General features: G+C 42.2%; 1 protein-coding gene across 3 annotated transcripts in view; it reads left to right on the top strand.

Annotated features, from left to right (window-relative positions):
• Positions 1–23,198, top strand: part of LOC123751582 (aminopeptidase N) — a 54,261-nt gene that overhangs the window by 25,448 nt on the left and 5,615 nt on the right. For all 3 annotated transcript variants that reach the window (XM_045733683.2, XM_069332413.1, XM_045733689.2), the window contains exons 2-15: positions 1,483–1,715; positions 4,448–5,260; positions 6,480–6,688; positions 6,918–7,073; positions 7,259–7,389; positions 8,192–8,369; positions 9,662–9,845; positions 10,227–10,383; positions 12,685–12,766; positions 12,949–13,132; positions 14,421–14,757; positions 17,654–17,796; positions 18,633–18,823; positions 22,541–22,711. In XM_045733683.2, coding sequence (XP_045589639.2) covers positions 1,497–1,715; positions 4,448–5,260; positions 6,480–6,688; positions 6,918–7,073; positions 7,259–7,389; positions 8,192–8,369; positions 9,662–9,845; positions 10,227–10,383; positions 12,685–12,766; positions 12,949–13,132; positions 14,421–14,757; positions 17,654–17,796; positions 18,633–18,823; positions 22,541–22,711 — 3,155 coding nt within the window. In that variant the 5' untranslated portion in view covers positions 1,483–1,496. The remainder of the gene's footprint in view (positions 1–1,482; positions 1,716–4,447; positions 5,261–6,479; positions 6,689–6,917; positions 7,074–7,258; positions 7,390–8,191; positions 8,370–9,661; positions 9,846–10,226; positions 10,384–12,684; positions 12,767–12,948; positions 13,133–14,420; positions 14,758–17,653; positions 17,797–18,632; positions 18,824–22,540; positions 22,712–23,198) is intronic.

The following is a 23,198-nucleotide window of genomic DNA, read 5'->3' as shown; positions in this document are numbered from 1 at the left end:
GTACTCGTCAGTTTTATCAAGCATTCGGAGACCAATATGGGAAGGAATCTACAAGAGACAAACTAACTTTGATTATTTCATTGTCTAGCTTCAGACACAAGCAAGTCACAGCGCCTTAGGGAGCTGAGGGCAGTCGAGGATGACGAGGAGTCGCTTACAATTGGCGTGTCAACGTTAGTCGTATATGTCTGTTATTTTATGTTGAACTGTATGTACCCGGTGGTGCCTGGGTCAATTTATCGTTGCATGATTAGTGATGGGAGTCCTACAATGCAAGTATGCTATCGGAACAAAAGTGTGGTTTTCCCCATGAAAATGGAATACTTTTTAACAATATTAGAAAGAAAACCATTTTGTTTTAATTTTTATTGTTCACCATAGTAGTTACAGGGAAAAAACGTGTGCAATGCAGGGGTTAATACTAGGGATGTGGTGCAGCTGTCTAGGGTAGCGGTGGCAACCTTAAGTAATGTAGTTGAGTTGGTCATTGGTCATTTTCATCTACACCATGGTAGTCTGGGTATATACTGAGAGGGGTTAAGTTACTAACTTGATAAATGAGCAAGGAAAGTGAAAGAATGTTTGAGTAAAGCTATGACCTTCTTCATGATGTTTTTAGAAGTTTCCTGGGAATTATATTGGAAACGAAAAGGGACACAGCAATAGACGTCTCACCCTAAAGTTATATTACGCAGATAGGAGTGTTTGAAATAAAAATTAATAAGTTAAGTACACTTGCATGCAAATAATCTATTAAATCGGAGAAACCTGAATGAATGTGAAATTAAAAAACTGTAAATTAACTGAACACCAAATTATGAATGTAAAGTTGTCTCAATAGATAATTACATAAGGAAATAGTCAATTGTCCTCAAGAAGTTTTAAATGAAGTAACAAGGAATCAAAAGCAGCAGAACTCTGGCCTGAAATGAATGAAGCTGATGATAGCCTAATAGAAGACACATGTGAAAAAATAACTAATTGACATGACACTTGGTAACCCTCCATTACTCAGGCATCATACCCGCCTCTTTTTAATTGATTATTAAGTATACTTAATACAGGTTTTCTGAGTTCATCTCTGCACTTTTGTTTAGGATTCTGGAAAAACACTATCAGAATCTGGAGTTTTTAAAGACTTGATCTTTTCTGTTAACTATTTCCTGAGGTACCCTTAGATTTGTAAGTTTATTTTCCTCATTACCTCTGTTCTTGTTTTATGTAATTGGCAGAGTTCTCTTTAATTTTTTATTGATACACTTTTAAAAACCTTCAGAGCTAAACCTGTCTTTCGTTGACACCTTCACCCTTAGTGATCAAATTATAATATAACATGGTAGAAATATACTCACGGAGAACTTATAAGCATCGGTTGGATGAGAACCTGAGGAATATAAATATTATCTGCCTCGTATTTACCAATAAACCTTCTGCAAGTTTCATAATTTCATGTAATTATTTTCCCGTTACTTTCCTCTCCAGGCAGCAACACCGACATGACCAACTACAACAAGAGTGCGGACGTGGTGGCCATGGATATCAACGCGCCGGAACACATGGTGTCCTTCGGCAAAAAGGGCGGCTGCTACATCAGCCGGACTGTGGGCTGGCTGCTGGTCGTCACGTTCGTGAGCGCTGTCGCGGCCACGGGGCTCCTAGTCTACTTCTACGCTCCCCATCCTAAAATTATCGAGACCCCGGTGGAAGGATATCAGGTAAGTGGCTCCTTTTGTTGTCTCTAATGTGAGGATGAGCTGCAGGTGGTGACTGCGGAAGGCAATGGAATAATTGGGTAGGCTCTGTGGTTGAGTGAGGGGGATTATGGGCTGTGGAATAAGTTTGTGTGTCAAGGGTATATAGGAGAGGGGAAGGTTTTAGGAGGAGGATGGGTGGTGCTGTCTTTGAAGGCAAGTGTTAAAGCTGGAGGAACTGTTTATTCTCACCGAGGACCCCGCTTTTCCAGCCCCAGACAGTCCAGAATTTCACCTCCCCATCCCTCTACCTCCCCCATCCTTTCTAAACCTTTTAGATATCAAAGCGAAAGTTCCTGTCATTGGCTTCCCATCCTTCACTTCACCACCCATCTTATCCTACTCCCTCAGCTGTTCCGAGACACTCATGCAACTACAAGGGGTTCAGATGGCTAGTTGACGCGCACTATTTCCTATAACTAACCAGGTGGTCTAGCTTTGTTGTGAGATGTCTTGAAGCTTCCTACCTGTGTAAAAAGCTATAGGTTGGCAACTGAAAAAAATGGCGATGGCGGCTTCTAGTGGTGGCAGCCGCCTGTAGGAGGGAGGAAAGGGGGGGGGGGTTGGCCTGGAGCGGTGGTCGGGGGATTGGGAGCGATGCAGCGACTTATAGCGAGCTGTACGAGCGCGCCCGGGCAGAGCAGTAAATGTATTCAGATCCAGTGAATCACCCTTTGTCACAATCCACTTAAGGGGGTGAGGGAGTCTGAGGGGTAGATAGCTAATGAGGGGACGGCTGGTGGGTGGAGAGAGCGTGAGGGCTAGGAGAAGGTTGTAGTTGGGTTACAGCAAGCAGCGGGAAGATTTTTTTTTTTATTAATACATGAGGGACAGCTGCATTAGTGCAGCTACCCTAGACTATATGAAGTGGAGTACAGTGTGTCAAAAAGCTAACTAGGTGATGCTAAAAAATCCCCATCACACAGGATGGTTAGTCATACAGAGGCATGTGATACGCAGTCTGCACTGGCAGACTCCAGAAGCATTTTGAGGATATCATCAACACAAGATTGAATAAGGTAGCAGTGGTAATACAAGTCCCCATCTCGCAGGATGGTTAGTCATACAGGGCCATATGTTTAGTAGCCTGCACTGGCAAATTTTGGGTACACTGTGAGGATATCTTCAAGAATACGAGAATGAATAAAGTAATTGCAAAGCTCCAGGTACCTCATGCCAACTGGTCTGAAAGGTCTAATAACTGGGCATTCGGTGATGTAGTGCAGGAGATCATGCCGTAGTTCCTGCTCACAGAGTTTGCAACTGGAGTGCTCAGGATTGGGAGATCCGTCACCTGCAGCCACCTGCCACAAGTAACGGTAACTCAACCTGATCCTTGCAACCACTGTGTCGCACAGTCTAGTGGACGTTTTGTGCTGCCCATAGATATAGGTTTCAGATCTGAACAGATCATAGCTTTTTATACTAGTACTTTCAGGTCGTTGGGAGTCAGTAATTTCTTTCCTATCAGATCTGAGTGTTTGGACCAATACAGTTTTGACAGCAGAGATGGGGATACCTAGATCTAATTCAACTTCATCCTTATTACACGCTAATTTGGCTGCAATGTCTGTCTCATTATGATGGGTTATATTTATGTGTGAAGGTATCCATTCAAAGGAGATTCGAGACCCTTTACTCTGTGCAGCAATTAGGTCATTTATAATTTGGAGTATGAGGTTCTTGCTGTCGATCTTCCAAGAGAAGTTTTCGATTGCTTGAAGAGCAGACTTTGAATCATAAAATATCATTTCTCCTCCAATGTTTTTTAATGTACTGGTAGCTAGGTGTAATGCTGCTAGTTCTGCTTGTGTTGAGGTCAGCCAGTTGTTTAACCTGACACTGACAGTCTTTGTGCAAATATTATTTCTATAAAACGTACATGCTGCTGCAGTCTGTCCAGTAGAGGATTGGACTGAGCCGTCGGTGTAGACACAGTGCTCGTGAGATCTTAAATTCTCGATGGAGGAGGCAATTGTTTCAAGTGTGACAGCTTTGAGAAGAGCAAGATTCTCATTATCTTTCTTGGTGACAGGTGTGTATGATACTTGAATGGTGGGGTACAGATAGAGAGGAATATCAGAGACAGGTAGATTGCACTTAAAAGGAATGTTAAGTTTAATGAGATTGTAGGCATTGTTGCTCAGCCATTTATCATAAAAGGAGTGAGTTGGTATGTCGGCACCAGTCAATAGGGTGTTAACAGCACTAAATAATTTGTCTCTGAGCAATGCAGGAGATGTAGGGTCTCTCATGACTTTAAGGCAAAAGGTAGTGGATGGGAAGATGGGATGACAGCCCAGAGGGGGTTAACCCACTGCTACCATTTGCCTACACCTGTGCTGATAACTTTTTGCCTCCTACCGTCTTTTCTTGAATGTTTGTTGTTTATATTTGTCTTGAACTTTTCAATAACCACATTCTGATAGCTACAACTACCATTAAGATATATTTAAGGTTCCACGTGTATTGAGAGACATTCACATTAGCTTATTGAACCACAGCAGGTTTCCTCTCTTCTCTTAACATCTTATCCGGTGTCTTAATTCAATTTCATCTATTGCCAATTCAGCATCCAGGCAATTCAATTCAAATTCAAGCCTTTCAAATTTTAATCTTTTCTGCTTCACTGTCATTTCCTCTTCTCTAAAGCCAAGAGCATTCAAGACTCAAGACAAATTCGTTTATTTGAACAGAACTCTAGAGTCACTCCAGTAAGGACCACCGCTGCAACCACAACAACCACCACCACAGCAGCGTCCACCACCACCACAGCAGCGTCCACCACCACCACAGCAGCGTCCACCACCACCACAGCTGCTCCCACTACATCCACCTCTATGACCACCACCAGTGCTGCCATAACTACCAAGAGTCCTGTCATTATCACCACCTTAGATGCCAGAACCACCATCAGTGCTGCCAGTACCACCACTGAAGATGCCAGCGCCACCACCGCTAGTGCCGTCAGTACCACAGTCACTGCTGCCAGTGCCACCACCACCGAAGATGCCAATGCCACTAGTGAAGATGCCAGTGCCACTGAAGATGCCAGTGTCACTGAAGATGCCAGTGCCACTGAAGATGCCAGTGCCACTGAAGATGCCAGTGCCACCACCACTGAAGATGCCAGTGCCACCACCACCACGGCTTCTATCAATACCACCTCCTCTCATGCCAGTACCGCCATTACCACCACTTTTCAAACCAGTACCACTGCTAGTGCTGTCAGTACCACGGACACTGCTCCCAGTAGCACCGCCGGGGGAATTTTGACCACCATCACCACAACTGTACCTTCTATCATAGCAACATCTGAGAAGGAAAAGATAGACGCCCGTCTTCCCAGAGCCCTGAAGCCCCTCCACTACCTGGTCAAGCTTCAACCCTTCATCAACGGCAACTTCAGCATCCTGGGCTACGTGGAGGTGGAGATGGAGGTGCTGGAGCCCACCCTCAACATCACTCTCCACATCGCCGACATCATCACCAAGAATGACACTATCACGGTGAGATTTTCCACTCTCATTTCCAACTCTTTAGTATTCTAGATGTGATTTTGTTTATGTTCATAGTTAACGTTAAAATAATGAAAACTTGTAAATATTTATAACGTAATATTGCCTTGTATAAATAGGCGATCTTGAACATCTCCAGTATGTCGTTTATTGTAATATATTAGCACGCAAAAGGAAATTTAAAACAGAAATTCAGTTGAACAGAGAATTTCCGACATCCATGTACATCATAATTATAAGTTTTTTTTTTATTCTGGTGACCCCACCCAGCCTATGTTCATCCTGTACCCCCAGCCGATTCCATCAGTCATTTTGGGAGAGGGTAGCCATTAGCATCTAGCCTCCAACTTTGAAGTCAGACAAGCAAATAGACACATTCTCTCTAACAGTATAGATATGTATGCAAGAGTATGACTTTTGAGTGTGGGAAGTTAAGCCTTATAGAGCTTTCTTTACTTGGAGTATCTTTTCTAAGGCAAAATTAGAGAACGGGAACAATAGCAAGAAAAATACAACACCAAGATTAAGAGTTTGAACTGAGGGAAGTTTGGGAGCAGAGATGTCAAAGAATAAAATGTAGACAAGTATGTAAAGAAAAGCAACCTGACAGGAACCTGGGATTAAGGTGTAGAACGCAGGAAGGAGAGGTAAAATATAAGTAAAATAATTATAGAATAATAACTGGAAGAAAAAATGTTAAAACAGGATAGTCCAAATATGCCTCGAGTAACATAATTAAATTTAATGAGAAGAAGATTATCAAAGTCATCCATGTAAAGCAGCAGTAAGAGTGTTGGGGAAATTGGAACTACACAGAACATGAAACATATTTCTTTTTATGGACAAACTATAATATTTCAGCCCTCTAATTATGTGGCCAAGAAAAAATATATTTCAAAAGACAAGTGATGAAGGGGGGGGGGGGGCGCCAATTGTGAGCAAAAAAGTTGTGGTAACTTTTAATACCTACAACAGTAGCCCAGTAATGCAGGGCAGAGAAATACACATGTTATTTTCGGAATTTGAAGATTGTGGTACTGTGAAGGGATTGTTGCCATCAGTACCGATTTACCTCATCATTCAGACCAGGGTGTAGATGTTGTTGCGGTTGACCCAACAAACAATAAGTCGCTGTGTTGTATCATTTGCAATTGTTTCTTCAGAAGCTGTATCTGTATAACTTATTATTTTTTTCCTCCTTACCCAACAGCTGAGAGACAAAGAAGATAAAGACGGTCTTGATTTAGTGATTAAGAAGCACGAGTATGACCCTAAGCGAGAGTTCTACCTGGCGCACCTGGAGGAGGCGCTGCAGCAGGGTCACAAGTATGTACTCTCCATGGAGTTCACCGGCCTCCTCAATGACAAACTCCATGGTTTCTACAGATCCAGCTACAGAGACGCTCAGGGCAAAGAGAAGTGAGTTCCTTTACATGCTGTAAAACTGTTGATACAGTTTTGCATCACTGTGCTCAGACGTGGATGATATTTAGTTATTAAACTCTTTATTGATTTTCAAAACAATGAAAATCTCTACAAAATTTAAAAGTTTTACAAATTAATAACCAAACATTTGAGATTTACAGTAAAAACGACGACAGTGAAAAATATTATTTCATTTATAAAAGATATTTATATTAATCGTCAGGTGGTTGGCGGTGACGCAGTTCCAGGCGACGGACGCGCGACGAGCCTTCCCGTGCTTCGACGAGCCGGGACTGAAGGCCAGATTCGAAGTGCACCTCGCCAGGGAGGAGAACATGACCTCCATCTCCAACATGCCCATCAACTCCACCTTCCCAGTGTACGTCAACCCTCCGTCAGGAGCCCACGGTGGTCGTGGAGTCTGTTACTAGTGCTCAGTTACTTTATTATTATGTACAATAATGTGGAACATATGAACACTGTTCATGATGATGATAGAAGATGGGGACAAGTTGTTCAGTATAACTTCACCAGGAGGTAAAGGTGGCATGTCTTGTGTTGCAGGGAGGGTCAGGAGGGGTGGGTCTGGGACCACTACCAGACCACCGTACCCATGTCCACCTACCTCGTCGCCTTCGTCGTGTCAGACTTCGCTTACTTGAATTCCACCGATATTGACAGCACTTTATTCAGAGGTTTTTATTGTTTTCTTTCTATATATAATATGCAACTGACGATCACGAAACACTGATCATTTATATGCGGAAAATCCACAGAGAAATGGGGATGAACGTTTCGGTCTATCAAAGCCGTTGTCAACACAGTCTTTGTGTAATCACAATATTAATTGGGATGGAGCGAAAAGCATTACCAATTGCAGTAGTTCCGTGGAACGGAATTGATTGAGTCTGCCCTAATCAGTGTCCAAATCTTCTCAATGTTAGTACTGGTATATACAAACTTGACCCATTTTTAAGTTATAATATTGCACAACAGTTTAAGAAAAAACTCTGATAGGGGGATACTATGTCTCATTACATTATTATAATCATATATTATGTGTTTGTTCAATGAGGCTTTTTGTTTAATCTTTCATACTTATTGTCCTGACCGCTTAATCCTTCTGACTATTCTAAGCTAATCTATACCAGTTTCTGGGTAAATCTTTCCCTGGGGATGGGTGGTCAGGTCCCAGTTGTAGGTTTCCACCCTCCCTTTGTTTCTCTTAGTCAGTCTGGTGTTGACAACGGCTTTGATCATCCGATACGTTCAACTCCCTTTCCCATTTCTCTGTAAATTTTCCGCATATATAAATATTGATGGTTTTTTTTCATGTATACTAGCTAAGCATGGCCGAACTGGTAAAAGAGCTAGTCCACATTGTTTTACATATATTTCCTTGCGGCCCTTTTCGTCTTACATATGCAGAAAGATGTAATATTGCATTGAAAAGTGAGACTGATGATTCTTTAATCTTCATGACCTGTGGCCACACAGTGTGGGCTCGAGAGGAGGCCGTGCAGCAGGCGGAGTACGCAATGAACATCGGACCTGCCATCCTCACCCACTTCGAGGACTACTTCAACCAGTCCTACCCACTCCCCAAGCAGGACATGATCGCCATCCCGGACTTCGCTGCTGGAGCCATGGAGAACTGGGGACTCATTACCTACAGGTGAGGACCAGGAAAGCTTGGTTACAGTGTATGGGGACCTGGAGTTCACGTAACCTCTGGGTAACAAAATCGTTTAAGAGCTTAGCCATCATTGTAGTTGTTAATTTGTGGTGGTGTTGAGATACCTGGCGAGCGCCTATGCTTATTGGCTTGAAATTGTCAATGCTTACACATGTGGACTAGAGGAAGGTCCTTACAATAACCTCTGGCGGTAGGTTTAGAACAATGTTAACATAGTCGAGAGAGACCGTAAACGCAACCCTTCCTCCGAATAGACAGTACGTTTTAATACTAAATGTAATAAGTACATTCCTGACTGTCTGCATAGTATATACATACACTTAATTGTGTTGTTACACTTACCTACCAATATTCTCCTCATTTTCCGTTAATACACTAAAGAATTCCAAGTTAAAGTTTTCGTGTTTAAAACTATATACTAAAGTTTTAAATATAAAAAATGTCTTTTTTAGTTTTATTAAATAATGGAGACTTTATACAAAATTTAAAAATATCCTGAGTTACTCCATAATTTATTGAGACTTTAGTTTTGTTTTATTAGTTTTATAAAATTGTTATAAGGTTATTGTTTTGATATCATTGATTAAACCAAATTTTTATACGGTTACTTGCAAAAATATTATTGAATGTGTTCTAATAATTATAAACAAAACCATGATTTTATTAATGTAATAACAATATTTACCACATAATACAAAAATTCCGACTTTTTGTTTGTGACTTTGTAAAGAATGTCTGTGTGTACTGTATGAAAATTTAGTAAAAATTGTATCAGAACTAACAGATGGTAAAGTTAAAGCTGAAAATGGTGATTTGCAATTTATATTTTTATGTTGAAAATTTTTCTCATTAATCCTTAACAATATCACTTTTAATTATAGAACTTTCTTTGTATATCTTTTCCGGTAACTTGCATTTAATTAAATTAATGTTTTATTTTCAAAGAAAAATTAGTTGGCAAATTTCCCGTTGTCCCATTTTTGTTGCCCTGTCATCGGCGACTTAAACATTTAGAGTAAGTGCTTGGGTATCCAATTCCTTCAAAAACAATTCTACATATTCCTAGAAACCTAGGCTTTCTTGGGGCATAACAATACATATTTACAAACTTTGAAAATCCTGATTGTGTCCTCTAATACATCTATGTAACACATAAAATTTCCATGTAACACATGCACCCAACACCTGAAGTTAAAGCACACCAGTCAAATACACCATCACATTCACCCAACAATTTAGTGCCTTATCTAATGCTTGAGTCACTCCTGTAGGGAAACAGCGATGCTGTTCGATCCTGAACTGTCTGCTCCGACCGACCAGTACCGAGTGGCCCTGGTGGTGGCCCACGAGCTGGCCCACCAGTGGTTCGGTAATCTGGTCACGCCTAGGTGGTGGACCGACATCTGGCTCAACGAAGGCTTCGCTGCCTTCGTCCAGTACATCGGCATGGACTATGTGAGTTAAGTTTATGAGTGAGGTGCTGCGGAGTACATTTTAGCGCCTCCTTTATTTAACTAAATGTTTCCATGTATGAAAATGTCACAATCATGCTGATTTTTTTTTTAACGATTCAGCTCACCTTTTGGGGCCAAGTGAGCCCCAAAGAGTAAGGTGATTCGATGAAATATCTGTGCCCAAGTTGACCACCGAGTGCTGTCGGATGTTGGATAAATAGTCTCACGACTACCAACATTTTTGTACAGTCAGTGTGGTCTAGTGGTTAAAGTATCAGATAGGGTTCGAATCCTTTTGGGGTGTGGAGTTTTTGGTTGCATATTGGCTTGGGGACCATTCAAGCTTGTTTGCATATATATACATATATTTTTTTTGTTACAGGTTGAACCCACATGGAAAGTGAAAGAACTGTTTGTGGCTGACAAGCTTCAGAATGTGTTTACCATGGACAGCCTTGAGTCGTCACATCAGATTAGCATCCCAGTAGGTCATCCCAATGAGATCGGGCAGATCTTTGACAGCATCTCTTATGACAAAGGTGAGATGTCCTTAACGGGTTAGCGTTTGTGAGGTTCGTGTGATTTTTTCTCTCACACGTGCTTAATAATTTTATACAGTTTGTGTTATTGCTTAATTTGAGTTACTTGAGGAGAGCTGATACTTTTTATGTTAATTATACTAATTTTAAATTATAAGTTTAAATAAACCAGATACACTGTATGGTGTTGGTTAAATACAATAAACTTTAATAACTAACCGTTTTAAGGTACACTAACAATATTCTAATTGACATCTGGTAACCCTGATCTTAAAACTGAGGTGACGATATTTACTGCTGATTGCTCTGTTTCTAGAGGATCCTTGAAGGATGGCTCATGTAATAGGTGCGTTTTGTTACATCAGTGACCTCTAGATGATTTCTAATTATTTTGACATTATTTATTTTATTTTACAGTTGAATTTTATTTATCCCGTGTGTATGTGTGTGTACTCACCTATTTGTACTCATCTATTTGTGCTTGCGGGGGTTGAGCTCTGACTCTTTGGTCCCGCCTCTCAACTGTCAATCAACTGGTGTACAGGATCATGAGCCTACTGGGCTCTATCATATCTACACTTGAAACTGTGTATGGAGTTAGCCTACACCACATCACTGCCTAATGCATTCCACCCGTTAACTACTGACACTGAAAAAGTTCTTTCTAACGTCCCTGTGGCTCATTTGGGTACTCAGTCTCCACCCGTGTTCCCTTGTTCGCGTACCACCCGTGTTGAAAAGTTTTCCTTATCTACCCTGTCAATTCCTCTGAAAATTTTGTAGGTAGTGATCATGTCTCCTCTTACTCTTCTGTCTTCATGTGTCGTGAGGTGCATTTCACGCAGCCTTTCCTCGTAACTCATGCCTCTTAGTTCTGGGACTAGCCTAATGACATACCTCTGAACTTTTTCCAGCTTCGTCTTGTGTTTAACAAGGTACGGGCTCCATGCTGGGGCCCCATACTCCAGGATTGGTATGAAATATCTGTGCCCAAGTTGACCACCGAGCGCTGCCGGATGTTGGATAGTCTCACGACGTGTACTCACCTAATTGTGCTTGCGGAGGTTGAGCTCTGGCTCTTTGGTCACGCCTCTCAACCGTCAGTCAACAGGTGTACAGGTTCCTGAGCCTATTGGGCTCTATCATATCTACACTTGAACCTGTGTATGGAGTCAGCCTCCACCACATCACTTCATAATGCATTCCATTTGTCAACCACTCTGACACTAAAAAAGTTCTTTCTAATATCTCTGTGGCTCATTTGGGCACTCAGTTTCCACCTGTGTCCCCTAGTGCGTGTGCCCCTTGTGATAAATAGCCTGTCTTTATCAACCCTGTCGATTCCCTTGAGAGTCTTGAATGTGGTGATTATGTCCCCCTAACTCTTCTGTCTTCCAACGAAGTGAGGTTTAATTCCTGTAGTCTCTCCTCGTAGCTCATACCTCTCAGCTCGGGTACTAGTCTGGTGGCAAACCTTTGAACCTTTTCCAGTTTAGTCTTATGCTTGACTACATATGGACTCCATGCTGGAGCCGCATACTCCAGGATTGGTCTGACATATGTGGTATATAATGTTCTGGAAGATTCCTTACGCAAGTTTCTAAAGGCCGTTCTTATGTTAGCCAACCTGGATATTCAGATAACCAAAATACTCTTGATACTTTAAACAGGAATACTATTGAATACAATTTGAATGAAGACTTGAATTTCTCTAAATTACTGAATTCTGTAAAATAATTCATTATACGTTGCTTAAGACAAAGACGCCAGCCATTTTGTGATCTCAACTGCTAATCCCAGGGGAGATACTCCGTGACGTCGGGTCAGGTCAACTACAACTTGACTCTAACTTTTGTACAAAGGCGTATCCCACTGCCTCCCATACAATTACTTATTTTAAAACTGCTTCAGTTGTTACAATGTTATCCTCTTGATATCAACTTCAGCGGACAGGTCTGGCGTAATATCAACCCCCAGGTCTTTCTCTCTCTCTGAATCTTGAAGTATTTTATCTCCAAAATGATACCTTGTATCTGGCCTACTGCTTCCTACCCCCTATCTTCATTACATAGGTGTGTGTGTGTGTTGGATGGATGGATGGATGAATGATAAGGGGGAAGGGCGAGGTGGTATGAAAGTACAAAATTAAAACTTTATATTAATCAAGTGATGTCGCTTTTCCTGGTAGGAATAAATCTGTATTGTGAAAAAGAGGGAATGATATCTTAATCACCAATAAAAATACAAAAAATAAGAAACATGAATGATTTGTCTATAATGGTGATTAAAAACTTCTCACAGGGGCGTCCATCATCCGCATGATGAACCACTTCCTGACGGAGGACACCCTGAGGAAGGGCCTGAGTAAATACCTTAATGACTTGTAAGTAATGCGCTATTGATCTGTCTACGATTTCTTTGGCTTTAATGATCCTTCAAGTTAATTTCCTTTTGTTCAGTAATACGTAGCCTGTGATGTTTTCCCTGTCTACATTGTCTGTTGTAAAGAGGTAACCAAATGGGTTTTTGTGTCGGGGTGAAGTTATGTTTGGTCTTGTTGAGCAGCAAGTATGGGAACGCCGAGCAGGACGACCTTTGGGAGCACCTGACGGAGGCGGCCCATCAGGACGGTACACTGCCCCTTCACCTCACTGTCAAGACCATCATGGACACCTGGACGCTGCAGATGGGTTACCCCGTCATCATGGTTGACAGGAGCCCGGACGGTACTTCCGCTACTGTCTCCCAGGTGAGGGTCGGTACTTCCGCTACTGTCTCCTAGGTGAGGTGATGAGGAACGGTACTTTCGCTACTGTCTTTAGGGTGAGGTTGCAACATAGGACATGAAGTGAATATGAAACCCGGATTGAACGTTAATGATAAAATTGAATTCCAACTTGATATACACAAATATAATACTTTCAGCTACACTCGTCGTCCTTAAACTACCTAGGTCAGTGAAAATCAAACTCACACTTCTTCAATCCTCAGTGCCCAGTAAAGTTGAATCCTAACTTAAACATTATTATATATATATATATATATATATATATATATATATATATATATATATATATATATATATATATATATATATATATATATATATATGCGAACAAGCCTGAATGGCTTTTTATATATATATATATATATATATATATATATATATATATATATATATATATATATATATATATATATATATATATATATATATATGCGAACAAGCCTGAATGGCTTTTTATATATATATATATATATATATATATATATATATATATATATATATATATATATATATATATATATATTTATATATATATAATATATATATAATATATATATATAATATATATATATAATATATATATATAATATATAAAACAAAAAGATATGAAATGTAGAATTATGTAGAATTTCGCAACATAAATACTCTGCAAGACATGGTCAATTGTCTAATGCTTTGTTCATTTGTCAGAAAATTCTCACCAAATTGATTGGGAGGTTTCTTCTCCAATAACGAATTGTTATTGACTATATTATATTATATTAAGCTGGTGAGGGACTGTACCGCCACGGCAGTCTCTCAGGTGAGGGGGACCAAGTGGGATCAAGGAGAGGGAGACTACGACCTTTACTACTGTCTCTCAAGGAGAGAAACCTGGACTTTACTTCCATTAATACTGTCACTCCTTATTCCCTACGGTTGCATAATTCTAATCTACTATACAGTAACATACAACGTGAATAAAATAGTCATTCTCTTAGATGGGTTCATGTTTTTGTACTTTTTAACTCTGCTTAACCCAGCAGTATACTGTAGGTGATGTCTTTGTTATCTTAACCCAGAAGTATAGGCGTTTGTTAGTTACCTTGAAAATTTTGTTGATGTAGATTAGTCCTTATATTTGTCATCATTATTATCATACTTACTAAAATCTAAGATTTTATGATAAATAAATTATTGCTTTCACCTACTTTTCAGTCGCCTAAGAATAATATTAAACAATATAAAAGGTAACTTATATTTCTCGCAGGAGCGTTTCTTGATGGCAGGGACGGCCGATTCTACGGACACCCACGTCTACAAGTGGTGGGTGCCGTTGACCTACACAGGTGGCGACGACCCCAACTTCAACAATACAGAGGTCAAGGTGTGGATGAAGGAGTCCGAGACACACATCACCATCCCGTCCCTGCCCAACAAGGACCATTGGGTCATCTTCAACCTGCGGGAGACGGGTTATTACAGAGTTAACTACGACCACAACAACTGGAATCTGCTCATCCTGCAGCTATTCAGCGACTACCAGGCCATCCACACCGTCAACAGAGCACAGATCATCGATGATGTCATGGACCTCGCCAGAGCAGGTTCGTATCTTTGACATAACCGTGTTCATGTTGTCGTTTTTGTTCAGTTAAGGTAGTCGGAAGACGTCTCATGATAATTCTTGTCAAATTTAGTGGAGAAAAGATGCAATGAGACGATTGATATATTTGCACTTATCCATTGAACTGCCCTCACTTTTTGTCTGTCTCTCATTCATTTAAATATTAAGGTTGCTTACTTCCGAAACTACACAGTAACGATAAATTATGTTGTTATAAACGATTTGCTAAGGGATCTTCCTTTAGGAAGACTCTAAAGTCGTGCTTCGGCACAGTGCTACCAAACACAGACCTGTTGAATGGAAGATGAAGTGACTAGTTTCTTGTTTTTGTGTTGTGCTCAGTTCCGGCTGGTGCGATAGTTAGTCTTGGACCTTTAACTGGGTGTTCACTGCAGAGTCGTATTATGTGAACTTTTCTATTCTTCCTGTGGCTGCGTCCACCCCCTCACATGATGTTGTTTGGCGGGCTTAGGAGTACTAGAGCACTAGAAGCCACAAGCGCAGTACTCACAGTTTTGCCGATGCATTCACTCACACTCGCAGCATCTCCACACACATCACATAGCGACTTGTGGCTGCGTCCACCCCCTCACATGATGTTGTTTGGCGGGCTTAGGAGTACTAGAGCACTAGAAGCCACAAGCGCAGTACTCAGTTTTTTTCACATTCACTCACACTCGCATCATCTACACACACCTGTCACATAGCGACGTGTGAGCCAGGATATTTAGTGGGTTGAGGGGGTCAAGTCTGACGAAGAGGCAGCGACACGCACGGCAGGGCACACGCCCAGATGGTGAGCTGCTTACTGATATACGAGATGGCTCGTGTTGGTGGGTGCTACTGTCACTTTGGTCTGGACCACGTCACGGCTAGTAGCTACTTGACTCGCGAAGAACCGAAGACATTTCGGTCCTTCCTCGACCATTATCAGGTCTGCATATAACATGTTTTTACAACACAAAAGCCTGACTTTCTCTGTTTTCTTGCGATGACTTAGAACACAGCAGCTCGATAGAAGGTCACAGAAAGTTAACTTACTGCGACCTTACTAATGCTGAATACAGTTAAGGTATAGGATCTCTAGTTAGTGGCCATTGAATATTATATATATACCCCTTCTTCTTCCGAGGGCGGCACCAAAATGCGTAGGTTCTCCTGCGGAGGCAAGGCTATCCCGTCCAAATAAACTTTTTAGTGGATTTATCAAGTTCCAATTAATATTTGGTAAATCAAGTCGGCCTCCATATTAGTTCAAGATAACACAATGCCCAGTAGTGGCGCCACCGTGCCGCTGGTGGAGTCTTCAGAGATCGTGAGCATAATCTGGATTCTTCCCCCACACTCGCCGAGCTCAAGAAAGATTACCAAGGGACCTTTTTTCCATTAATTCTTTATAATTATTAATGTTGACTTGTCACGTATGACATGTGGCTTTATTCATATTGCTGGTAATAGGGCCATTAGATTAATATCAGATATGACAAGTGCACACTAATGTATGAGGGTTTTGCCCTCAATCAGGAAAGGTGTTATTTATATAAACATTATATGTGAGTGACGAAGATGGAAAAGTTTCTCCTTCACAGTGGTTATGTCGTGTTGTATTTGGTTGCTTGTCAGTCGTCTCTAGATGGCGAACACTTTCGTTTCCTGTCGTGTTATGGTGTTGGTTCAGCCTTACTTGCTAATCTTTCTTTTCAATATTTCCTCTATGGCAATTATTAGAACAGTTAGAGCAAACTTGAGTCCTTGGTCACCCAAGTCATCAAGATCACTGAATTGCAGGAGCGACACGCACCGAACTGTGTCGTTTCTGAACTTGTGTAATTTCTGACCTCTGTCATGCTGACCTCTGTCATGTGGAGGAGTCAAGTGGAGGAGTTTTATACGATTCATAAGGAGTGTTCGTCCTGTTTCTTTGGTCCGTCTGATCCTTCTCTGAAGCCGAAGACCGCTCCTTCTCTCTTTGGCATTGAATGTGTAGTGGACTTGCCGTAGTGGTTTTCCCGGTGACCGAGGTCTGGTTTGTTGCAGCATGAGTTCCATCACACCTTGTTCAATGGCTGACGTGCATCGCTATATGACGGTCAGTTGTTCGATAGTGTACAAGTCTGTTTTTAGATTTACTTGATAAATGATTGATTTTCTAGTATTTACCAGAGAGAGCCGTTCCATTCCGGCATTGAGCTGATCTTTGATCATCACATGCTGACCCGCCTTTTGGAGAGGGGAAGACAGGTTTTTAAAATAATACTTGCTTCCAGGTGGCAGAGAAAGCCACAGAAGCTTGATACACCGATCCGTCGTTATTTTTAAGAGGACGGGTTGGATAACGACCCTGAAGGTTCAGATCTGCAAGCTCCGGAAAGCTACTGAGAGGCCGACCAGAGTGGTATATTCTTAAACTCATCCTTTAAGGTTAAGGGGTTGAGGCTGACAATATTTTAGAGCATTGATATGTCTAATGAAAGGTAAATCAGGTTATCACATAAAACATTATACTGTGTTTTAAGTAATAAATTTAATTTTTTTCTGACATGATCCCTGAAAACACAAACCGAAACTGTTTCTATTTTCCGCTTGTTACAACTTGTAATAAAGTTGTTACATCTTGGCTTAACGTGTTTATGACGTATTAGAACGTTGTTACAACATGCTATATTGGTTGTTATAACTGGTTAGGTGTTAAAACTTGTTCGAACGTTGTACCAACGTCGTAGTTTCGGTGTGTGTTTGGCGGGATTACCGTTATTGTGTAATGCTATTAATTTGGTTTAAATGAATAATATTGATTTAAATACTTTGACCCCGAATTATTAAAAGATTTTGATCCATGTAGACACAAAGATGCATTCTCTCGTCCCTTTTCGTAGGCCATGTGAGCTACGATGTGGCCCTGGAGCTCTACAGCTACCTGCGCCACGAGACCGAGTACGTGCCCTGGGTAGCAGCCGTCAACAACCTGGGCTATTTAAGGAGCATGTTCACACGCACAGGCAGCTACGGCGCTCTCAAGGTGAGCAGTGAATATCGTAATTACCAGTTCCCAATAAACTGCAAGTTTATTATCGACTGGCAGTCATATTTTGTTGGTTTTAGTGGTATTAGTGGCCTAAATCTAATATATGTACAGGTACAGAAATCACGAAAATGTTACACCGGTGTTGCCCTGCGCCTTCCCGGCCCTCTCTTCACCGAACACCGGTGTATCTGCGGCGATGCGTCGGCAGACCGACGCATGGATGGATGTTAACCAAGAAGCTGACACTAATATGAAAATACTTTCTACATTTTATTTGGAAACAAATCCTCGAACCTAACACATCTTTAAAGTGACAATGTAAACATTGATAACAAAAGTTAGAGAAAGTTCCATAAGAGACTTTCGTATTAACATTCGAAAAGCAAAACAAATAAAAATCATTCAAAGTTGTTGGTATACGCTCCACAATCAGATACTATGTAATACACTATGTTCTCCTCACACTATACTAATTAGTAACGTATCATATCAAATAAAATAGGTGAATGAAATGGTATCTTAATATCTAACATACGGTATCTGTGCTGTTCAACCAACTGTAGACAATTTGTAGATAATTTGTTCAACCACTGTAAACAAACTCAAGCCCAGCATCACCAACCAAAAATCAGCAAGCAGAGCTGATAAATTTTGGCTGCAAACAACTCTCTGTCCCTCTGTTTAGATCCTCAAGCATGCTAAACAAACACATTATATTGTGCTGGTTACACTTCCAAATCCTAATTCTAATCTTATTTTGAAACTATTTTTGTAATTCAGTTTTTGTCTTGCATCATGTATACAATTAAAGCTTTTCTTCCCCACGCCAGAGCTACCTGCTGGACATGGTGGTCCCGCTCTATGACAGGGTTGGGTTCAACAACAGAGCGGACGACCCTCTCCTGGAGCAGTACCTGCGCCACACTGCCGTCAGCTGGGCCTGTACGCTGCGCCACAAACCTTGTCAAAATAACGCGCTCAGTCTCTTTCGCCAGTGGATGACCAACCCAAAGAATCACACGTAAGCTAATTTTAGATTGGTTACATATGTTCCAGTAGGAATAGCAAGGTTTTGTCACATTTTGAGTAGATTTTTGCTCGGACTTCTACATTGTTTTCAAACTGCCGTCACCTGCGAATGAGTAACAATGTTTCCTGTTGATAGTGGGGAGGGTAGTCTAATGGAGGTTACTTGTAGACCTGCTCTTGTTGGAAAATTTGGGAAAATTGTACGTATTTTGCATGGAAACGACATGAGCACAACGACACCCATCTTCCTCTCGCACCGACACCCACTCTCATCCCACGCCAACACCCACTAACTCTCCTCTCACTCCAACGGAGTCCCACAGGGTTCAATACTCGGACCGCTCCTGTTTTTGGTAAATGCATTTAATCTTCCTGGGGAAATATCTTCACTTCTATCATGTCTTCGAATTTGTTTGCATTATCAGCAGAGTATTAAGACAGGGTGATACACATTCTTGCCACATCAACACCTGTACATCCACACTCTCTAATAACTCTCACCCACCTCTGCCTATGAATCCACCCACCATAAGAACCCACCAACCCACTCGCCTAACGAACCCCAACAGAGCGCACGTTCTTTCACACTGCCATCTTACCCAACCAACCAATACCTCACGTACTTACACAGTCACAACCTCCACTCATACACAACCTCAACTCGTATCATCTACCAGCAAACACAAATACATTATCCTTCCATTCCACCCTCAAATCCACAGTCAACCCTCACACACTATTACCTTATTCTACCCACAGCTTTACTCCCCCACCCATCCTCCAGTCTGCCAACTCGCTCAATAACCACCCAGTCACCCATGAAGACAACCCCACCCACTCAACAATCATCCATGAAAACAACCCACCCACTCAACAATCACCCATGAAGACAACCCACCCACTCAACAATCACCCAGTCACCCATGAAGACAACCCCACCCACTCAACAATCACCCAGTCACCCATGAAGACAACCCCACCCACTCAACAATCACCCAGTCACCCATGAAGACAACCCATCGACTCAACAATCACCCATGAAGACAACCCTCCCACTCAACAATCATCCATGAAGACATCTCACCCACTCAACAATCACCCATGAAGACAACCCACCCACTCAACAATCACCCATGAAGACAACCCACACACTCAACAATCACCCATGAAGACATCATACCCACTCAACAATCACCCATGAAGACAACCCACCCACTCAACAATCACCCACTCAACAATCACCCATGAAGACAACCCACCCACTCAACAATCACCCAGTCACCCATGAAGACAACCCCACCCACTCAACAATCACCCAGTCACCCATGAAGACAACCCCACCCACTCAACAATCACCCAGTCACCCATGAAGACATCCCACCGACTCAACAATCACCCATGAAGACAACCCTCCCATTCAACAATCATCCATGAAGACATCCCACCCACTCAACAATCACCCATGAAGACAACCCACCCACTCAACAATCACCCAGTCACCCATGAAGACAACCCACCGACTCAACAATCACCCATGAAGACAACCCACCCACTCAACAATCACCCATGAAGACAACCCTCCCACTCAACAATCACCCATGAAGACAACCCACCCACTCAACAATCATCCATGCAGACAACCCACCCACTTAACAATCACCCATGAAGACAACCCACCCACTCAACAATCACCCATGAAGACAACCCACCCACTCAACAATCACCCATGAAGACAACCCACCCACTCAACAATCACCCATGAAGACAACCCACCCACTCAACAATCACCCATGAAGACAACCCACCCACTCAACAATCACCCATGAAGACAACCCACCCACTCAACAATCACCCATGAAGACATCCCACCCACTCAACAATCACCCATGAAGACATCCCACCCACTCAACAATCACCCATGAAGACAACCCACCCACTCAACAATCACCCATGAAGACAACCCACCCACTCAACAATCACCCATGAAGACATCCCACCCACTCAACAATCACCCATGAAGACAACCCACCCACTCAACAATCACCCATGAAGACATCCCACCCACTCAACAATCACCCATGAAGACAACCCATCCACTCAACAATCACCCATGAAGACAACCCACCCACTCAACAATCACCCATGAAGACATCCCACCCAGTCAACAATCACCCATGAAGACATCCCACCCACTCAACAATCACCCATGAAGACAACCCACCCACTCAACAATCACCCATGAAGACATCCCACCCACTCAACAATCACCCATGAAGACAACCCACCCACTCAACAATCACCCATGAAGACAACCCACCCACTCAACAATCACCCATGAAGACATCCCACCCACTCAACAATCACCCATGAAGACAACCCACCCACTCAACAATCACCCATGAAGACATCCCACCCACTCAACAATCACCCATGAAGACAACCCACCCACTCAACAATCACCCATGAAGACAACCCACCCACTCAACAATCACTCATGAAGACATCCCACCCACTCAACAATCACCCATGAAGACATCCCACCCACTCAACAATCACCCATGAAGACAACCCACCCACTCAACAATCACCCATGAAGACATCCCACCCACTCAACAATCACCCATGAAGACAACCCACCCACTCAACAATCACCCATGAAGACATCCCACCCCCTCAACAATCACCCATGAAGACAACCCACCCACTCAACAATCACCCATGAAGACATCCCACCCACTCAACAATCACCCATGAAGACAACCCACCCACTCAACAATCACCCATGAAGACAATCCACCCACTCAACAATCACCCATGAAGACAACCCACCCACTCAACAATCACCAATGAAAACAACCCACCCACTCAACAATCACCCATGAAGACAACCCACCCACTCAACAATCACCCATGAAGACAACCCACCCACTCAACAATCACCCATGAAGACATCCCACCCACTCAACAATCACCCATGAAGACAACCCACCCACTCAACAATCACCCATGAAGACAACCCACCCACTCAACAATCACCAATGAAAACAACCCACCCACTCAACAATCACCCATGAAGACAACCCACCCACTCAACAATCACCCATGAAGACAACCCACCCACTCAACAATCACCCATGAAGACAACCCACCCACTCAACAATCACCCATGAAGACAACCCACCCACTCAACAATCACCCATGAAGACAACCCACCCACTCAACAATCACCAATGAAGACAACCCACCCACTCAACAATCACCCATGAAGACAACCCATCCACTCAACAATCACCCATGAAGACAACCCACCCACTCAACAATCACCCATGAAGACAACCCACCCACTCAACAATCACCCATGAAGACAACCCACCCACCTGAACTCCACACTCACCATAACAAGAAATACAGTAAGATGGCAGGTGTAGTGAAGACGGATAAGACAAAACCGGGAGCTATAATCAAGAAGCATCACGTGTCCAGAGAGAGGTCACGCGAACACCTTGATTACCATCTTACTTGTGTTCAACACCTAATGCATCTCCATCCGATTTAGCTTCTTAGAAATAACTGTTGCTTGAAATTGTTTCACCCAAATCGGCCTATCTGGCGCCTTCGTTTAGCAACAACAGATATAACTAGGATTGAACATTGCTGATATTTTCTTATATAACTAATTCCTTTCTGTTCCCCCCTCCTTTGCCTGCAGGATAATCTCGCCCAATCTGAAGCCTGTGATATACTGCCAGGCCCTAGCGGCAGGCGGGGAGGAGGAGTGGAACTTCTCCTGGGATCAGTACCTCCAGAGCAACGTTGGGTCGGAGAAGAATAGGCTACTGAGCGCCATGGGCTGCACCAGGGAGCTGTGGCTACTCTCCAGGTTGGTGCTCGTCATCTCTGCCCTCGTTATCTGCTACTTGTCTTGGTACCTACGTGGTGTGATAATTTGATTCCCTGGTATTTTCATTTTATGGTATTTTGGGGTTTTGATACCTTGATTGTATGACATTGTTATGCCTTGATGTTATGGTATTTTGATATATATATGCATTTTGATATCTTGGTGTATATATATATGTCGTACCTAGTAGCCAGAACGCACTTCTCAGCCTACTATGCAAGGCCCGATTTGCCTAATAAGCCAAGTTTTCCTGAATTAACATATGTTCTCTAATTTTTTTCTTATGAAATGATAAAGCTACCCATTTCATTATGTATGAGGTCAATTGTTTTTTATTGGAGTTAAAATTAACGTAGATATATGACCGAACCTAACCAACCCTACCTAACCTAACCTAACCTATCTTTACAGGTTAGGTTAGGTTAGGTAGCCGAAAAAGTTAGGTTAGGTTAGGTTAGGTAGGTTA

This window comes from Procambarus clarkii, chromosome 4, assembly GCF_040958095.1.
Source record: "Procambarus clarkii isolate CNS0578487 chromosome 4, FALCON_Pclarkii_2.0, whole genome shotgun sequence".
Lineage (NCBI taxonomy): Eukaryota > Metazoa > Arthropoda > Malacostraca > Decapoda > Cambaridae > Procambarus > Procambarus clarkii.
This window is presented reverse-complemented; position numbering and strand designations above follow the sequence as displayed.